This window comes from Salvelinus alpinus, chromosome 21 (assembly GCF_045679555.1).
Source record: "Salvelinus alpinus chromosome 21, SLU_Salpinus.1, whole genome shotgun sequence".
In the NCBI taxonomy this organism is placed as follows: Eukaryota; Metazoa; Chordata; class Actinopteri; order Salmoniformes; family Salmonidae; genus Salvelinus; species Salvelinus alpinus.
In genome coordinates this window covers 20130593-20149542 of record NC_092106.1, presented here as the reverse complement: position 1 = coordinate 20149542, position 18950 = coordinate 20130593, and the positions used below count along the sequence as shown (strand labels likewise).

General features: G+C 42.1%; 1 protein-coding gene across 3 annotated transcripts in view; it reads left to right on the top strand.

Moving 5' to 3' along the window:
- The window catches only part of LOC139547992 (LIM domain kinase 1-like), a 108467-nt gene that overhangs the window by 80195 nt on the left and 9322 nt on the right, over positions 1-18950 (top strand). For 2 of the 3 annotated variants that reach the window (XM_071357264.1, XM_071357265.1), the window contains 3 exons: positions 15539-15648; positions 16285-16476; positions 18696-18801. In XM_071357264.1, coding sequence (XP_071213365.1) covers positions 15539-15648; positions 16285-16476; positions 18696-18801 — 408 coding nt within the window. Of the gene's footprint in view, positions 1-8342; positions 8588-15538; positions 15649-16284; positions 16477-18695; positions 18802-18950 lie in introns of those variants that run through there. The other variant, XM_071357266.1, reaches the window with a different exon arrangement.

Here is an 18950-nt window from a genome sequence, read left to right as displayed (position 1 = left end):
CCCCATAAAGCGAAAACAGGTTTTTATAAATTTTAGCAAATATATAAAAATATAAAAAACTGAAATATCTTATTTACATAAGTATTCAGACCCTTTGCTATGAGACTCGAATTTGAGTTCAGGTGCATCCTGTTTCCATTGATCATCCTTGAGATGTTTCTACAACTTGATTGGAGTCCAAGCGTCAAGCGTCACGTCTGGATGAAACCTAGCACCATCCCCACGGTGAAGCATGGGGGTGGCAGCATGGGGGTGGCAGCATCAGGCTGTGGGGATGTTTTTCAGCGGCAGGGACTGGGAGACAGGATCGAAGCAATGATGAACGGAGCAAAGTACAGAGAGATCCTTGATGAAAACCTGCTCCATAGCGCTCAGGACCTCAGACTGGTGCGAAGGTTCACCTTCAAACAGGACAACAACCCTAAACACACAGCCAAGACAAAGCAGGAGTGGCTTTGGGACAAGTCTCTGAATGTCCTTGAGTGGCCCAGCCAGAGCCCGGACTTGAACCTGATCAAACATCTCTGGAGAGACCTGAAAATTGCTGTGCAGCAACGCTCCGCATCCAACCTGACAGAGCTTGAGAGGATCTGCTAAGAAGAATGTGAGAAACTCCCCAAATACAGATGTGCCAAGCTTGTAGCATCATACCCAAGAAGACGTGAGGCTGTAGTTGCTGCCAAAGGTGCTTCAACAAAGTACTGAGTAAAGGGTCTGAATACTTAAAACTTCTTCTTAATAGGGGGCGCCATTTCCACTTTGGGAAAAAATAGTGCCCAAATTAAACGGCCTCGTACTCTGTTCTAGATCATATGATATGCATATTATTATTACTATTGGATAGAAAACACTCTGAAGTTTCTAAAAATGTTTGAATTATATCTGTGAGTAAAACAGAACTCATTTGGCAGGCAAACTTCCAAACAGGAAGTGAAAATTCTGAAATGGGTCTCTGTGAAAGGCTTCGCCTATTCAATTGCCTTGTATTTATGGATATGTATGCACTTCGTACGCCTTCCACTAGATGTCAACAGGCAGTAGAACGTTGAATGAGGTGTCTAGCCTGATGTGGGACCGAATGAGAGCTTTTGGAGTGACAGGTCAGCCATATTGGCAGTATTTTGCTGCGCACCTGGGTGCACCATATCGTTGTCTGCAATGCCTTAGGTAGACACGAAGAAATGCTCCGTCTGGGACGTTATTGGATACATATGAGAAAAACATCCTAAAGATGGATTCTCAACTGAGTTTGACCATTTTATTCGACTTTTATTATCAGTTTTTGAATTTTTCGTTCCATGCGTCAAACTTTCATAGACACATGAGCTCCACTATGCTAGCCAAAGTTGCTAATTCGAAAGAAGAAATGGACATTCTAAAACAAAACAACGATTTATTGTGGAACAAGGATTCCTGGCACTGCATTCTGATGAAAGTTCATCAAAGGTAAGAGAATATTTATGATGTTATTTCGTATTTTTGTTGAATATGTTGACTCCAACATGGCGGAGAATGGCTGAGCGCTGTCTCAGCTTATTGTATGCTGTGCTTTTTACTAAAGTTATTTTTTTTAATCTAACACAGCGGTTGCATTAAGAACCAGTGTATCTTTAATTATATGTCCAACATGTATTTTTCAGCAAAGTTTATGATGAGTTTTTCTGTTAGATTACGTGACTCTAAAATTTCTCCGGACAATTTGGAGCATTTTGGCGCCATGTTCACAATGTAAAACCAGGATTTGTAGCTATAAATATGCACATTCTCGAACAAAACATAAATGTATTGTATAACATGATGTTATAAGACTGTCATCTGATGAAGTTGTTCAAAGGTTAGTGATTATTTTTATCTCTATTTGTGGGTTTTGTGAAAGCTATCTTTGCGGTGAAAAAAATGGCGTTGTGTTTTGGGCTATTGTGGTGAGCTAACATAAATATGTTGTGTTTTCGCTGTAAAACATTTAAAAAATCGGAAATGTTGGCTGGATTCACAAGATGTTTATCATTAATTATGTGTACAACATGTATTTTTCATAAATGTTTTATGATGAGTATTTCTGTATTTCACGTTGCTCTCTGTAATTATTCCGGCTGTTTTGGAGCCATTTATGATCATGGCACCAATGTAAAACCAGGATTTGTAGCTATAAATATGCACATTTTCGAACAAAACATAAATGTATTGTATAACATGATGTTATAAGACTGTCATCTGATGAAGTTGTTCAAAGGTTAGTGATTATTTTTATCTCTATTTGTGGGTTTTGTGAAAGCTATCTTTGCTGTGAAAAAATGGCTGTGTTTTTTTGGATATGGTGGTGAGCTAACATAAATATATGTTGTGTTTTCGCTGTAAAACATTAAAAAAATCGGACATGTTGGCTGGATTCACAAGATGTTTATCTTTCATTTGCTGTATTGGACTTGTGATTTCATGAAATTATATTATATGATATTCCCTGTGGCGCTAGGCTAGGCTATGCTAGTCAGCGTTTCTGATGAGGAGGATCCCGGATCCGGGAGGGGGGGTCGGTAGAGGTTGTAAGTAAATGTGATATTTCATTTTTATTTTATATTAGCAAACATTTTTACAAATCTATTTTTGCTTTGTCATTATGGGGTATTGTGTGCAGATTGATGAGGGGGGGGGGAATATTTCATACATTTTAGAATAAGGCTGTAACGTAACAAAATGTGGAAAAAATCAAGTGGTCTGATTCCTTTCCGAAAGGCCCTGTATATTGTTATTGCTTATGGTGAACCCTGTTTTGAGGTAATATGTTTAGTAACTCTAGCCACTCTTAGAGAGAGTTAGTGCTTGTTGTGGTCGCTTAGTTAGGAACAAATATATATTTTTTAATATCCTGGAGCAGACCTCTTTGACGTGCACAAACACACACACACACACACACACACACACACACACACACACACACACACACACACACACACACACACACACACACACACACACACACACACACACACACATCCGTGCAAGAGTGTGTGTCATTTACACTCAACCCACAGCCGGGCTTCTGCAGTGCAATCTTAGTAATTAACCACCCACCCAGCGGAGGCCAGCAGTCCAAAGGGAATCAGAGATGGCAGCTAGAGCTCGCCGTTCCCTGCCCTGCCCCCTGCTACCCATTACCCAGAGTCCTCTACAGGGCCAGATGTGTCCCTCACATTTCCCTTACAGTGCAAAGAATCTACTGACGGCCGACCACGGTTCAGTCCAACTAAAACAGTCAGGCAATCACGTTATCACAAAGATGTCAGACCAATGGTGTTATAGATGGACGGACCTACTGACCGACCGAACCGAATGGCAGACAAGGTCAACTTCCTCTGCTACTTTTCATTCCCTGTGCCCTGGACATATGGCGTGATGCAGTCCAATCCCACACGCCCTCTCTTGGCATCAGGCCAGCCAAACAGGGCAGACTGCATTTCGTCAGCCCACAAAAGCATCCTCTGAAAGAGTGTTTTGTTTGTTGGAGCCGGGATAGAGAAAGCACTCCAAAACCGTGTGATGCAATGTGGCTGTGACTCAGTCTGCTGATTGAAATGTTACATTGATTAGGTCGTTTTGGTCGGACAAGAGAACAGAATGAATAGAGACATTTCTCACCGTGCCTCTGCTTTCGGTAAAGTTTTCCTATAAGGAGTCCAGAGCCTCAGATCAATGTAAGCAGCCATAATGCCTCATTCAACCACTGTTTGTGGTTGGATTTGTGAACCAGTGCCACTCACCCTACATACAAGATTATATGGCCGTCTTGTACATTTTCAAGAAGCTTAACACTTGAACTTACATCTGTATGTAAGCCCTATCCTCTGTCAACCATGATCAAAGAATCCTCCTCATGTAGGATGAGCTCAAGTAATTTCACAGATGAAACCATTTCCTGTGTTGCCAATATGCCCCCCCCCACTCCCCCGCCACCTCTCTCTTTCTATCTCTCTGTTTTCGCCATTGACTTCTGCAGATTAGATGAGTGGTCAGAGTTAGGGGCCAGTTATTTATAACGCCTGTTCTGTTCAAGGTGATTTATGACTTGGACACAGAGCCAAGTGCAGTAATTGAATCCACTGTCCTGCTGCCTCCCTCCCCATTGCCTCCCTTTCTCCTGCCTCCCTGGCTTCTACCTCCCTTACTGCTGACTACAGAAGAACCTCAGAGATAGTGTTTTTTGGACATTAGTTAGCAGTAAAGAATTGTGCCGTTTCTCAAACCGCTTAGGTTCATTTCTTCCACTCTGGTATAGTGTTGCCGTGTCCGGCGGGAGTAGGTAGGCTATGTCCCTGCAGGTATTCAAACGGGGTCGCCATGACCCAAAGGCAAGCATGCCAACCACAGCCCCAAGAGAATGAACTCCCTTGGGTGGTTAATAATGCATTTAAAGGCCAGGGTCGTTTCAGTATTGTTATGAGTGGATGGATATTGGGAAATATACATATTTTCAAGAAACTTTACAGTACATGATATGTCCCTCCCTTTCACGGACAATCCCAGTTTAGCCACTTCTTATAACAACTCCCACTGATGTGAGACCACATTGTTTAGGTGGGAGTAGTGTTGTTTTCTAAATGTCTCATAATTGTCTCTATGGTCTGATTAGCCTTTGGTGACTGTTGGGAAAGACACTCACTTTCAGACATTAAGACTGTACGATTTTCAGTTTGTCACCATGGTGATTGAGCAATAGTCAGTGAACAAAATGTCAGATTCTGAAATTAGGGTGGGAGCTGGTTTGTTTGTGTCTGATCAGATATGCCTGGGAGTGAGTGTTGGGAAGTAGACTTGAGTGACTGTAAGGGTTTCAGCATGTCACCATAGAGGTTGAGCAACATTGGAAAGGTAGCAGGAATGTGTATGATTTACAGAAAGGGGGCTTACACTTCCTTCCTGCTAAGTTTTTAGTGAGATGGAATTTATTTACCGTGACCTGCCTGCCTAGTCTTGTTTGACTGCCTACAATGACTTAGTCAACATTTTCCATCCCACACCATAGAATGGAGAGATCTTTACATATTCACACGTATCCACGCATAACAATATGAACTTCAACCTGGTCTGACACTTTGATGAGCGTCTTGAAAACTCCATCATTTATAACATTTTGGTACCTTTTCAGATTCAATATTCTTAGTTTTTTATTGGGGTTTTCCAATTCTATTATACTTGTGGTGGCATGTTCACATTCCTCCCCAATAGAAACCTCTATCTAATGACTTTTTGACCACTTCTGCTTTATTTAAAAATAGAAAACACCTCCATGGAAATTATTTTATTTCCCTACTAGTGAAATTCTCCAAACATGGTGTGTTATGTGACTGTTTCTCAGTAGGTTGTCTTTGTTAGCTTCAAGCAGCTAAATGTTAGTCCTCCACGACTGATGTCTGTCCAAAGCAACATTTTGAAGAAGGAGAACACCGTCTGGCACTAGTCTCCTCCACCACTGTCTGCCTGTCTTCCCTCCTGATTTGTAGTGTTTCATTTTTTACTCCCTTCTAGGGAGGGGCAGAGAGGTGGACAAAGTTGAGAGAAAGAGGGAGAGAGACACAGAGAGAAAAAGTGAGTAGGGGAAAGAGAAATAGACAGAGAGATAATAAAGTGTGTGAGGAAGCAAATGAGCAGCAGGGAAAGTCATCCAGCCTGAAATAATGTATTAAGATCGCTGTCTGTCTGTGACTCTGTGGCACCTGGACAGGATCACTGATGCTATAGATCACTAAATAACATGTAAACACGCCACTGCCACACCCTGGCCTGGCACTCCACAATGGTCACTGTGTTCAGGCAGTAATCACGTCATCATGTTATAGTGTGATGTGGTGATGCGTTGTGTTCCTCTGCTTCACATTTTATATTTCAAGAGCAGACAATATTAACAATTACTGTATTCTTAAAGTCACAATCTGGGATATTTACAGTGCCTTCGGAAAGTATTCAGACCCCTTGACTTTTTCCACATTTTGTTACGTTACAGCCTTATTCTAAAATGGATTTTCTTTAAATTAAATCTTCAGCAATCTACACACAATACCCCATAATGACAAAGCGAAAACAGGTTTTTAGAATGTTTTGCAAATTTATAAAAAATAAAACAGAAATACCTTGTTTACATAAGTATTCAGACCCTTTGCTATGAGACTCTAAATTTAGCTCAGGTGCATCCTGTTTCCATTGATCATCTTTGAGATGTTTCTACAACTTGATTGGAGTCCACCTGTAGTAAATTCAATTGATTGGACATGATTTGGAAAAGCGCACACACCTGTCTATATAAGGTCCCACAGTTGACAGTGCATGTCAGAGCAAAAACCAAGCCATGAGGTTGAAGGAATTGTCCGTAGAGCTCAGAGACAGGATTGTGTCGAGGCACAGATCTGGGGAAGGGTAGCAAAAAATGTCTGCAGCATTGAAGGTCCCCAAGAACACAGTGGCCTCAATCGCTCTTAAATGGAATTAGTTTGGATCCGCCAAGTCTCTTCCTAGAGCTGGCCGGCCAAACTGAGCAATCAGGGGAGAAGGGTCTTGGTCAGGGAGGTCACCAAGAACCCGATGGTCACTCTGACAGAGCTCTAGAGTTCCACTGTGGAGATGGGAGAACCTTCCAGAAGGACAACCATCTCTGCAGCACTCCACCAATCAGGCCTTTATAGTAGAGTGGCCAGACAGAAGCCACTCCTCAGTAAAAGGCACATGACAGCCCGCATGGAGTTTGCCAAAAGGCACCTAAAGACTCTCAGACCATGAGATACAAGATTTTCTGGTCTGATGCCACCAAGATTAAACTCTGTGGCTTGAATGCCAAAGAAGCATGGTGGTGGCAGCATCATGCTGTGGGGATGTTTTTCAGTGGCAGGGACTGGGAGACAAGTCAGGATCGAGGCAAAGATGAAAGGAGCAAAATACAGAGAAATCCTTGATGAAAACCTGCTCCAGAGGTCTCAGGACGTCAGACTGGGATGAAGGTTCACCTTCAAACAAGACAACGACCATAAGCACACAGCCAAGACAACGCAGTAGTGGCTTCAGGACAAGTCTCTGAATATCCTTGAGTGGCCCAGCCAGAGCCCGAACTTGAACTCGATCAAACATCTCTGTTGAGACCTGACAATAGCTGTGCAGAAACGCTCCCCATCCAACCTGACTGAGCTTGAGAGGATATGCAGAGAGGAATTGGAGAAACTCCCCAAATACAGGTGTGCCAAGCTTGTAGCGTCATACCCAAGAAGACTCGAGGCTGTAATCGCTCCCAACGCTCCTTCAACAAAGTACTGAGTAAAGGGTCTGATTATTAGCAAACATTTCTAAAATCTTATTTTTGCTTTATCGTTATGGGGTATTGTGTGTTGATTGATGATGAAAAAAAACGATTTAATCAATTTTAGAATAAGGCTGTAACCTAACAAAATGTGGAAAAGGTCAAGGGGTATGAATACTTTCCAAAGGCATTGTACAATGGCATTTCAATTAATGATATACATGTATCTGTTCCCTTATTTTGGCAGTTACCTGTAGGTTACCCATTGATTCTTGATGAACAAAGAATGTATAACTGCCTCATGAGCTTAGTACAACTGTCTTACCCTATCATAGCCCCAAATATAAGATTGTATTACCTCATTATGGTGTTGACTTTTCTTCTTAGGTGTTTGCTGTTCCAGGTGGTTTGTACAGTATATTGTGTTTAGGTTTTAAAACCCATGTTTGAACGGTAATCTTTCAACGTGTGCTTTTACAGATGTAGGACCTTCATTTTATCACCGAGGAAATGTCAAATGTCTATTGTAATTTTGAGGTTTAAAAAGGCTTCGGAAGTTCGTAGTTTCCACTTTGAAATTTCAGAGTTGATTTTCCCTTATGAAAAATGAATCAACCCCAACAAAAATGTCAATTCATTATAATCCACATAATAATTCACATTTCCTGTTGCTGCGGGATTCTTTTCCAGCTGTAGCAAACTGGCTCAAATTAAGATCCTACGTTTGTAGAATCAGTCTGTCATCCTCCCCACTAGTACAGTAAGCCCTCTAAAACAACCAATGTTGGATGACATGATGGTGTCGCAGGAGGGCTTTGGCTAGCCCCCTTTTTTTATTTGACATTTCAGACAGAGGATTAAATATGATTGCCTGTCAGCTAGAGGAGCTTTGCAATCAGGGGAACTAGGGAAAGGGGGATGGGGAAGAGAGAGGGAGAAATATAGGAGGGGGTATTTTCTGAAGACATCAGAGGTGGGGAGGCCAGGCAGGAAACGATGAGGTCATAGAAACAGAAAGCGAGAGCGGCTGCAGCTCGTTAGAGAACGAGGGTGGGAGGGGGAAGAGCAGCCTGTGATGTCGTTTCTGAGATGAGCTCAGCGGCAAAGGCGTGGGCAGCTCCTCGCTCTCTCTCATTTGGCCGCTGCTTCTGTGTTGTGACAGCGGTGTGGGCTCACCAGAATGAACTAGTCTTGCCGGGAGTAGAGTGGATTGTATAGGAAAGCAGCAGCAGGCGGGAGGCTGCCATGGTGTCAGATTTATTTTTCTGGGGATTTTGCTGTCTCAAGCTGTGGAAAAGGGACAAAAAGGTAAAATGGCTTTCCCTCTGTAGACTGTGATTGAGTGAAAGGGCTTGGCTAGCTTCAGCCGGGCGACTAGCAGAGAGGCAGTCGGGCTGTCTCAAATGGCTTGTGTTGAGTGGGCAGGCTTGATTTTGCTGCGTTTGTGCTTTGGGTCTCTCTCTATTGCATGGTTTTAGTAGAAATAGAACATCAGTATTGATATTGTATCGTTCCACAAAATGATGTTGTTAAGAGATATGTTAATGTTGAAAGGGTTGCAATGATCTCTAAGAAACTGGGTCCATGAAATACATTTTTTCTTTGTTTCATGAAATAGAAATGAGCCGGGGCAGGCACATGGTCTATATTTAGAGTAGGTTCTGCCATGAGCCCCAGCTACAGTAGGCTAGGCTTGTTAAAGCTTGATTGTAATGCTGAGATGACTGCAGCCCTGCACTGTACATATGCACAGTATAAACACACATGATCATGTACACACAAGTGTGTGCTTCTACCGGATGTCCACCTATCTATCAGATGGAACTCAACACTTCATTGACTGACCATGAGGTATCATGCTGATTCCATTAACAGCAGTTCTAAAGCAGCCATAGCTCATCATGATGGTGTTGATGCTACAGGATGGTCTTAACATGCTGTTGATGTTACTGGATGGCCTTAACATGCTGTTGATGCTACAGGATGGCCTTAACATGCTGTTGATGCTACAGGATGGCCTTAACATGCTGTTGATGCTACAGGATGGCCTTAACATTCTGTTGGCTAAGTGGTAGGCAGGGGTTTTCCAATGAACAGGCTTGAATTCTAGCCCTGTTTGGGGCTGCTGGGTGCTGTTTCTGCCACTTGGTCTGGTCTAATCATATTTTCCCAGTTTATTCTTTCTAAGTGAGTCGGAATCAGAAACAAAATGAAAGCCTGTGTTGCCAAATGAGATCTAAGTAGGAAAGAAGGCAGTGAATGGGGGAAGCCTAATGGTGATTGGAGGCACTATCTAGAACCATAATGTGATTTTTTTGGCTGTCCCCATATGATAACTCTTTGAATAACCCTTTTTGGTTCCTTGTAGTGTCTTTCTACAGAGGGTTCTACCTGGAACCAAAAAGGTTTATCCTATTGGGATAGCCGAATAACACATTATGGTTCTAGATAGCACCTCCAATCACCATTAGGCTTCCCCCATTCACTGCCTTCTTTCCTACTTAGATCTCATTTGGCAACACAGGCTTTGTGTTGCCTGTGTATCCTATCCATACATATGTCCTTTTTCTACTCAAGATCCAGGCCATGCTCCACTTCTCTTCTCTCCACAGTTTAGGTTTTGGTTTGGAAATTGAAAAGCAAAATTTCATTCCGTGATGAATTGATTTAAATGCAGGTTTCTATATTATAGAAGTTCTACCCATCTGTTGTATTGAGATTTGACTGATCCTGATCCCTCAGCACCTCAGGAAATGGATTTAGAATGTGGAATCCCCCATGAAGCATTTTTGGAATTTGACCTAGAATTAACTCTCATGGAGTATCTATTACCTGCTGAATGTGCTGCTGATTTAATCAATTCCTGATGTCAACATCAGCTTGTGTAGCATGAAAAGTACTCCTTTTCCATCATAGTTCTTGTGTGAATGCTTGGTGGAGGTTTATTGGTTTTATGTGTACTTGGCAGTCTCAGTAGGCCTCAACAACAGAACATGTTGACGCCCTGAGCTAAACTATTGCAACAGTTCCATTGAACCTCAATAGGTCACTGGAATAGCTAGTCATCTCCAGGTTTCCCATAAAGTAGTTAGTTACACCAACCGGATCCCCTCTGTGCCAGCTCTGCATCACCTCAAGGTGCTGTGTGTTAGAATTAGGTCACTGTTACAGATCCTGCCTGGGATGGGTTAGTGAAGTCATGGCGGTGTGTGTGCAATGTTTATATCAGATTAACTGACAACGTGCGTGTGTAGTGTTTATACCAGGCTAACTGACGTAAGGGGTCATACCCTATGTTGCTAGTGTTTATAGTCCCCATGACCCTCCACACATGGTCCATATCACTAAATCGGCAAGACCCTTTACAGGCCCACAATGCATCAGTATAACTGGAAGTTGTCAAGAGAATTATGTTCTCGATGTTCATAAACCAATTCAATTAAACTACTCAGTCTGCTAATCAGGATTTGTAAGATACTGATTGAAATGAAAAAATAATCAATAAGGTTTATTCACGAGAGCGCTGGTTAGTTGTACAAAACCATTCATTTTATACTAGCTCCTTACGCACATACTCTTGCACACAAACAGAATTCATACGCACATACATTTGCACACAAACAGTAGGTGTCCTACGCACATACTGTCCTGCTACCCAGCTGACAAAGATTAGTGGAGTCCGTGAGAATCACTCCCAGTCCTCCCTCAAGATAGGGAGACCCTGGGAAGTACTCTCAGTGGCCCCCCCAGCCAAGGTCGGCACCGAATCTTGCTCAGACAGACTGTGTTTTAGACACTGTAGAGACATATTGTTTTACTGACTAAAACTACACACATCATTAATTATAACTTTATGATTCTAGTCAATTTCATACAATTATATGGTTTCAGGGTGGAGTATTCTAATCATTCATTTAAACATATAAATTCTAACAACAGAAGTCCATACAGGAAACAGAAGTAAACAACCGGCTAAAGTTCCAATATCCACCACACTAATAAGCAATGTAGTGGGCAATGGGCAAGCATTCTAAATGGTATGCTAGTATGGATATTAGAATATACTGTAGCATTGGCTCCAATTCCCCTAGTTTACAAGGTTGGACTCAACCTTTTAGAATGAATCCTAAAAAAACTAAGATGCAATAGTTTTGGGAACTGAAAATGACCTAAACTCAATATGGAGAATTCCCCCCTCATCTGTTGTTTACACCAGAGAACCTGACTGTATCGTAGTGACACCAGAGGGTCATAAATACCTCTGATTGGTCCAACAGGGGCCATACACATTCCATAGGCTGTCTGAAAACACACACACCACTAAACGGATTAGCCTCCCAACTTATTGGTCGTCACACTTAAAGTTTAAACTTTAATTACACATTTAAGTACTGAAATGACAGCTTCTGAATGGCTGTCTCATCATCACCAGGGGTATTTCCTCGTTCTTGTTTAACAGAACTCAGTTTATTACACTAGTGCGAACTCATTTGCATTATCACTTGTGCTTTGAGAGGATTTTTTTGCTATTTATTTGGACTAAATTGGTTTACAGTGTAGAAAGAGGAAGAAGAGAGATGAGTTATTGGACAAAGAAAATGTAAAGATTTGCCTGGTTGTATACATGAGTAGTTTCAGGCAGGTTCCTGCTTTCTATTTTGAGATGAGTTGCATTTCTCACCACTGTATCTTCATCACAAGTCCCCAGCTGGTGCAGTTAGTGTTCATTTAAGGGGCTCACCATGGTAACAGACCCACACACTGTTTCCAGATGCTTCTCCATGGTGACTGACCCAGTTCTTCCTGGGTACTGTCCTCCCCCCTCACTGTTTCCAAAGGAAACTTGCTGATAATTTGGATTGTTGTCACAGAGGTCCTGTGTGTGCCACATGCCAAGCCACACTGCTCTCTTATGCACACACATACGCATGACTACAGAGGGGGGGTACCAGCTGTGGGTAGTTACAGTATGTGCTGTAAGTTATCCCCGCTCATTTGTAAATGGAAGATTTTTAACCAACGTTTTGGGCAGGTTTCTTGGAATTTCCAGATCAGGTGGTCTCATGCCACATAGTTTCGTTCTGAGTAATTGTAAATGAACTAAATTAGCAGTGACAGAAAGATAATAGAACATTCCACCCATAAGAGACGTACAGGGCTATTGTTAGCGTCTCTATCTTTTCTTTCTCTCTCTTTTTCTCTCTCTTTCTGCTCTGTTTTTTCTTTGTGTGTGTGCGGCAGTAGCAGCTGTCAGTTGTCAGATGTGGTTGGAGAGATGTGTTTGTGTGTAGGAAAGAGGTGTCGGGGGTCGACAAATGGCAGCAGCCACAGTGTCCGAGTGGCAGGCGTCACACTGTCTATTCCTCTACGTCCAGATGTCCTTCCTCTCCTCCACGCGGGGGCTCACACCTGAGACTGGCCACTGCCTGCCACACACACACACACACACACACACACACACACACACACACACAATTCTACAGTGTTAAATCAACACTGATAGTGTTAAATGTGTCACTGGTCCAGTGTCTATACAGGCCCACACTTTGCAGTTTTAAATTAACACACCGCTTAGTGTATTTGTTCATGACAAAGACATGGTTATTGCATTCATCCATTTTCAGTTCAGTGGCCTCCACTAAGTGAGATCCTAAGTGAATATATTGTCAGAAAAAAGTATTATTTAATAATAAGGCCTTATTTTGAGGGCCTAGTTTTACCCTATACAGTGGCCTGAAACTCATGGTTTTCAGGCCTGCAAGTCACATTATGATGCGACTGTAATTCTGTAATTCCTATTAGAATCCAACCCGAGTGGGAATATCCAACATGAATGCCGCAACCTGTATTCAGAATGACTGCCGGGTTGGGAAGATTAAGATATGAGACTACCTAAACTATCTAAACTGGGACAACCATTTCAATAAATCAAGTCAAATAAAATGTTATTTGTCACATGCGCCGAATACTTACAAGCCCTTAACCAACAATGCAGTTTTAAGAAAATACCTAAAAAACAAAGTAAGAGATAAGAATAGCAAATAATTAATAAGCAGGGTGCACCGGTGCACCGGCAATGCAAATAGTCTGGGTAGCCATTTTATTAGCTGTTAGTCTTATGGCTTGGGGGTAGAAGCTATTTAGGAGCCTCTTGGACCTAGACTTGGCAATAAAGTAATAGATTGGATTAGTTTAGAAAAATGTATGTTATTTATATTTGAGTAGCATATGATCGATCAATCAATATCCATGCAAAAACATAGATATTGAAACAAGCAATTCAAAAAATCTACCTGCAATAGAGCATGCTGGGAAATATGCTAATGTTGGCCATGCTTTTGGTTTAACACTGGTTAACACCAACACTGGGGTTCACTTACAGAGTTAATTCAACACCTGAATCACCACTAGAAATGTTACTGAAAAATCAACGCTAGGTAACGCTGGCCAATGTTCTGTGCAGATGCACACACACACAAACACATGCATATTCTACTATTTTACTTTACTCTATATCATACCTTAACACAAGGATAGCATGGTTGACATTACAGCGTATGCTTATTTTGACCCCTATCTTTCATCATTCATTGTACTTCAATTATAATTCATTGTACTTCGTTATAATTTAATCTCCTTCCCTCTGAGTGCCTGTGATGTGGTGTTTACACACACTGTGATCATAACTGACATAAAGACCTCAGCCACTTATCATTGTTTACAGCCCATGTTTTACCCTCCCTACTCTACTGCAAAATACAGTGACTGTGACTCACCAAGCCCCTGAGGCTGCTTCTCTTTACCAACTCATTCTGTGTTCCATCTGCTCCAGAGCTAATGGAAGCCAATTACACAGTCATTACCTTCTCTCTTCTCATTTACTATCTGAGTCCATCTGCTCTGTTAACATGAACATCCAGGATTCAAAAGGTACACAATTAGGTCAGGGAGTCAACCTATTTCTCTCTCTCTCGCTCTCGCTCTCGCTCTCGATCTCGCTCTCGCTCTCGCTCTCTCTCGCTCTCTGGTTTCCATGGGAACGCTCCCTGGGGGGCAGGGCAGACACAGGGCTGTAGAGGTAGATTTTATTGATTACCCGGAATTTAGTTTTTTCTGTTTTATCTATATTGTCGACCACTGTGCCACTCTTAAAGGGAATTGCTAGTGCCACATGTACATTTTTATGAGGCTTGCAGCAGTGGAAGCCTCGAAGGGTTCAGCAGGGGGGTATTTTCCAAACTCATAAGAGCAGTATTATTTTTAAGTTTCCTTAATAGTGTCTGAAAAATCCCCCCTTGAATTGTTCTTCTTTTTTCCCCCCTCATATTTCATAGATTACTATTCTTTGTTCATCCCAGAAAACGGAAAACTCCCCCCCCAGTGAAATTTGAATTGCAGATCATTGCAGCTCTTGAGTGCCTCTGATCAGAGCAGAGCGAGAGAGAGAGAGGTCTTCAACCTCTGTCTCTGAGGAGCTATGAGGTCACCAGTTTCTTGTTTAAGTAAAGCCCTGCTAGACATGTCCAACCAGCGATGTTGGTCATTTGCATTTAAGGTAATTTTACCTGGGGGGATTTTATGTATAGATTAGCATTCCATGTGTAAATCAGCCTCTAGTGGGAATCTTACATCTTTCAATCGATTACCAGTAAACCCTGTGCCAAAAGCTTTCTCAAGTGGGACCATTTTAGACCAATTTGCCTGGTTACTACGTTAAGCATCTATAAGGTGCATGTGTGAATGTGGTATCTGTTCGTTTACAAATCTGGTAGTGGTCGGTAATTTAACTCTGGCTGTTACATTAAACTGGTCGTTGGTTGTGCTGTTTTTGGCCGTTATTCAATTATCAGCTCTATGCTTCTGCCAATGATTGGATAGCGCTAGATAGAAACTAACCGGAAGCTAATAACGATGATATCAACCACAGCAATCTAGCCCTACTTGCACTGGTTAACCTGCATCTGCCCTAGTTTGTTGCTCTGTTTATTGCTGGTTTTGTGATGTGATGCATCTACTGACCTGAACAAGTAGTGAACTTGTAGTTGACTTGTAGTATATTCTCTTTGCTTTGTTTGACCTTCCGTTGTGTTTTGTAGATTTCTCTTTGCCTTGCTTTTCCGTCTTGGTCAGGTGGTCATTGCAAGAGAATAATTTGGATCGCAATTGACCAACCGGCTGAAATAAAGGTTGTGTTATTTAGCTGACTCTTAACCCTACCTAAGAATCCAACCTAACTCTCCCTCTGTGTGTGTCCTCCAGGTCGCAGGGGAACAGAAGTACCACCCAGAATGCTTCACCTGTCTGAACTGCAGAGCCTTCATTGGAGACGGAGACACCTACGCACTGGTGGAGAGGTCCAAACTATACTGGTACATTATAACGATCATAAAATGTATCAAATGTATTTATAAAATGGTCTTCATACATAATAGTAGGGTGTAGAGATTCAGCAGACTCAAGGGAAGGGCATTATTTATCATCGAGATGAGAGGTTATAATTTGTTCATAACGTTATTACAGTAACACCATTGCAGTGCAGCCTGGCCACTGTAGCCTAAAGCAGAACTAGAAATGTGGAAATAACAGTAGTGGTGGATAGAAAAACAACTGACATGAGGTGAGGAAGGGGGTACTGTATGACACACACACACTGACACGAGGAGGGAGGAAGGGATGTTGAAATACAAAGCAGTCATTGTGCTGTCAGCTCTGAATGGAAGTGTGTGTGAGATGGGAGGCTGACTAGATCATTATTCTGCCACTTGACATTCTGGCACGATGTTAAAATATTATTTAATTCTATCAGGTGATGCACACAGAAATGTAAATTGTCACTTATGTCCAAAATAAAATGTGTAATATGCGTACATGACATTGTGTAAGAACAAATCACATTTGCATTCCTATTTCTCCGTATTAATATTGCTTTACGGATATTCGTACACTTTTCTGTTCTATCTATGCTGACCTCCCCCTGCCTCTCTCTCCCCTTTCTCCCTCGACAGTGGCCTCTGTTACTACCGGACCATCGTGACGCCGGTGTCCCTGCCAGACTCACCATGCGCCAGGATTCCCCACACGGTGACCCTGGTGTCCATCCCAGCCTCCACAGACGGGCGGAGAGGGATCTCAGTCGCCATCAACCAGCCTGTCAGCCCCAACGGCTACGGCCCCGAACGCACTGTCAGGGTATCACAGTGAGTATAGAGAAAGGGTGGGGGTGTAGGAGTGATGGTGGGTTGAGATATGGTGGGAAAGGGAGAGAGATGGAAAAGAGTATTCCTTATCTCAGTGGGACTTCCTGGTTTAATTAACTATTGAATAGAATTGTAATAAATACACCAAGGGAGGGATGGAGTGGGGGAGGGAAGGGGGGTGGAGTGGGAGAGGGAGATGGATCGGGAGGCTAACGGAAGGATGGGAGATGACTGAATGGGAGACATGGAAGTCAGAGACTCAGCATGGAAGGCTCAGAATGGAAGTGAGGGAAAATTAGGACATTGTTATTTAAATCAAGTGTAGATTAAATACTATACCCATGTCCTTGTACAACAAAAGGGATGGAAAGGATCTAGCAGTGTGTACGCTGTTCTGTCTTCTATCTTTCCAGTGGACCAGTATACCATTCTGTACATGCTAGATTTTCTAAAGTCTCACATTGTCATACTTCCTAGACTTATGATGTAATCACTCGGCTAATGGACTGGGAGAAAGATGGATATCGAGGTTAAATCTACAGTTGAAGTCGGAAGTTTACATACACTTAGGTTGGAGTCATTAAAACTTGTTTTTCAACCACTCCACACATTTCTTGTGAACAAATTATAGTTTTGACAAGTCGGTTAGGACATCTACTTTGTGCATGACAAGTAATTTTTCCAACAATTGTTTACAGACAGATTATTTCACTTATAATTTAAGGTATCACAATTCCAGTGGGTCAGAAGTTTACATACACTAATTTGACTGTGCCTTTTTAAATAGCTTGGAACATTCCAGAAAATGATGTCATGGCTTTAGAAGCTTCTGATAGGCTAATTGACATCATTTGAGTCAATTGGAGGTGTACCTGTGGATGTATTTCAAGGCCTACCTTCAAACTCAGTGCCTCTTTGCTTGACATCATGGGAAAATCAGAAGAAATCAGCAAAGACCTGAGAATTTTTTTTGTAGACCTCCACAAGTCTGGTTCATCCTTGGGAGCAATTTCCAAATGCCTGAAGGTACCACGTTCATCTGTACAAACAATAGTACGCAAGTATAAACAACATGGGACCACGCAGCCATCATACCGCTCAGGAAGGAGACACGTTGTGTCTCCTCGAGATGAATGTACTTTGGTGCGAAAAGTGCAACTCAATCCCAGAACAACAGCAAAGGACCTTGTGAAGATGCTGGAGGAAACAGGGACAAAAGTATCTATATCCACAGTAAAATGAGTCTTATATCGACATAACCTGAAAGGCCGCTCAGCAAGGAAGAAGCCACTGCTCCAAAACCGCCATTAAAAAGCCAGACTACAGTTTGCAACTGCACATGGGAACAAAGATCGTACTTTTTGGAGAAATGTCCTCTGGTCTGATGGGAAAAAAATAGAACTGTTTGGCCATAATGACCATCATTATGTTTGGAGGAAAAAGGGGGAGACTTGCAAGTTGAAGAACACCATCCCAACCGTGAAGCACGGGGGTGGCAGCATCATGTTGTGGGGGTGCTTTGCTGCAGGAGGGACTGGTGCACTTCACAAAATAGATGGCATCATGAGGAATTACAGTTATGTGGATATATTGAAGCAACATCTCAAGACATCAGTCAGGAAGTTAAAGCTTGGTCGCAAATGGGTCTTCCAAATGGACAATGACCCCAAGCACACTTCCAAAGTTGTGACAAAATGGCTTAAGGACAACAAAGTCAAGGTATTGGAGTGGCCATCACAAAGCCCTGACCTCAATCCCATAGAAAATTTGTGGGCAGAACTGAAAAAGCGTGTGCGAGCAAGGAGGCCTACATACCTGACTCAGTTACACCAGCTCTGTCAGGAGGAATGGGTGAAAATTTACCCAACTTATTGTGGGAAGCTTGTGTAAGGCTACCCGAAACGTTTGACCCAAGTTAAACAATTTAAAGGCAATGTTACCAAATACTAATTGAGTGAATGTAAACTTCTGACCCACTGGAAATGTGATGAATGAAAAAAAAGCTGAAAAAAGTCATTCTCACTACTATTATTCTGACATTTCACATTCTTAAAATAAAGTAGGGATTCTAACTGACCTAAAACAGGGAATTTTTACTTGGATAAAATGTCAGGAATTGTGAAAAACTGAGTTAAATGTACTTGGCTAAGGTGTATGTAAACTTCCGACTTCAACTCTATTTACAACTGCTTATCGCTGTTCTCTCATTCCTTCTCTAGGGTGGACTCTGAGTTGATCAGTCCAGATGTGAAGAACTCCATACATGTCGGAGACCGGATCCTGGAGATCAACGGAACACCCATCAGGAATGTTCCTCTCGATGAGGTAACCTAACTGACATCTCTTTACTTGTGTTGCTGATAGACATCAATGACATTGATTTTAGATGTTAATGAAATTTGAGTCTTGATGTTACAAGATCCAAGTTTAAGTCCTTACTTTTGTTTAATCTACTGCATCAGAGCATGGAGTTG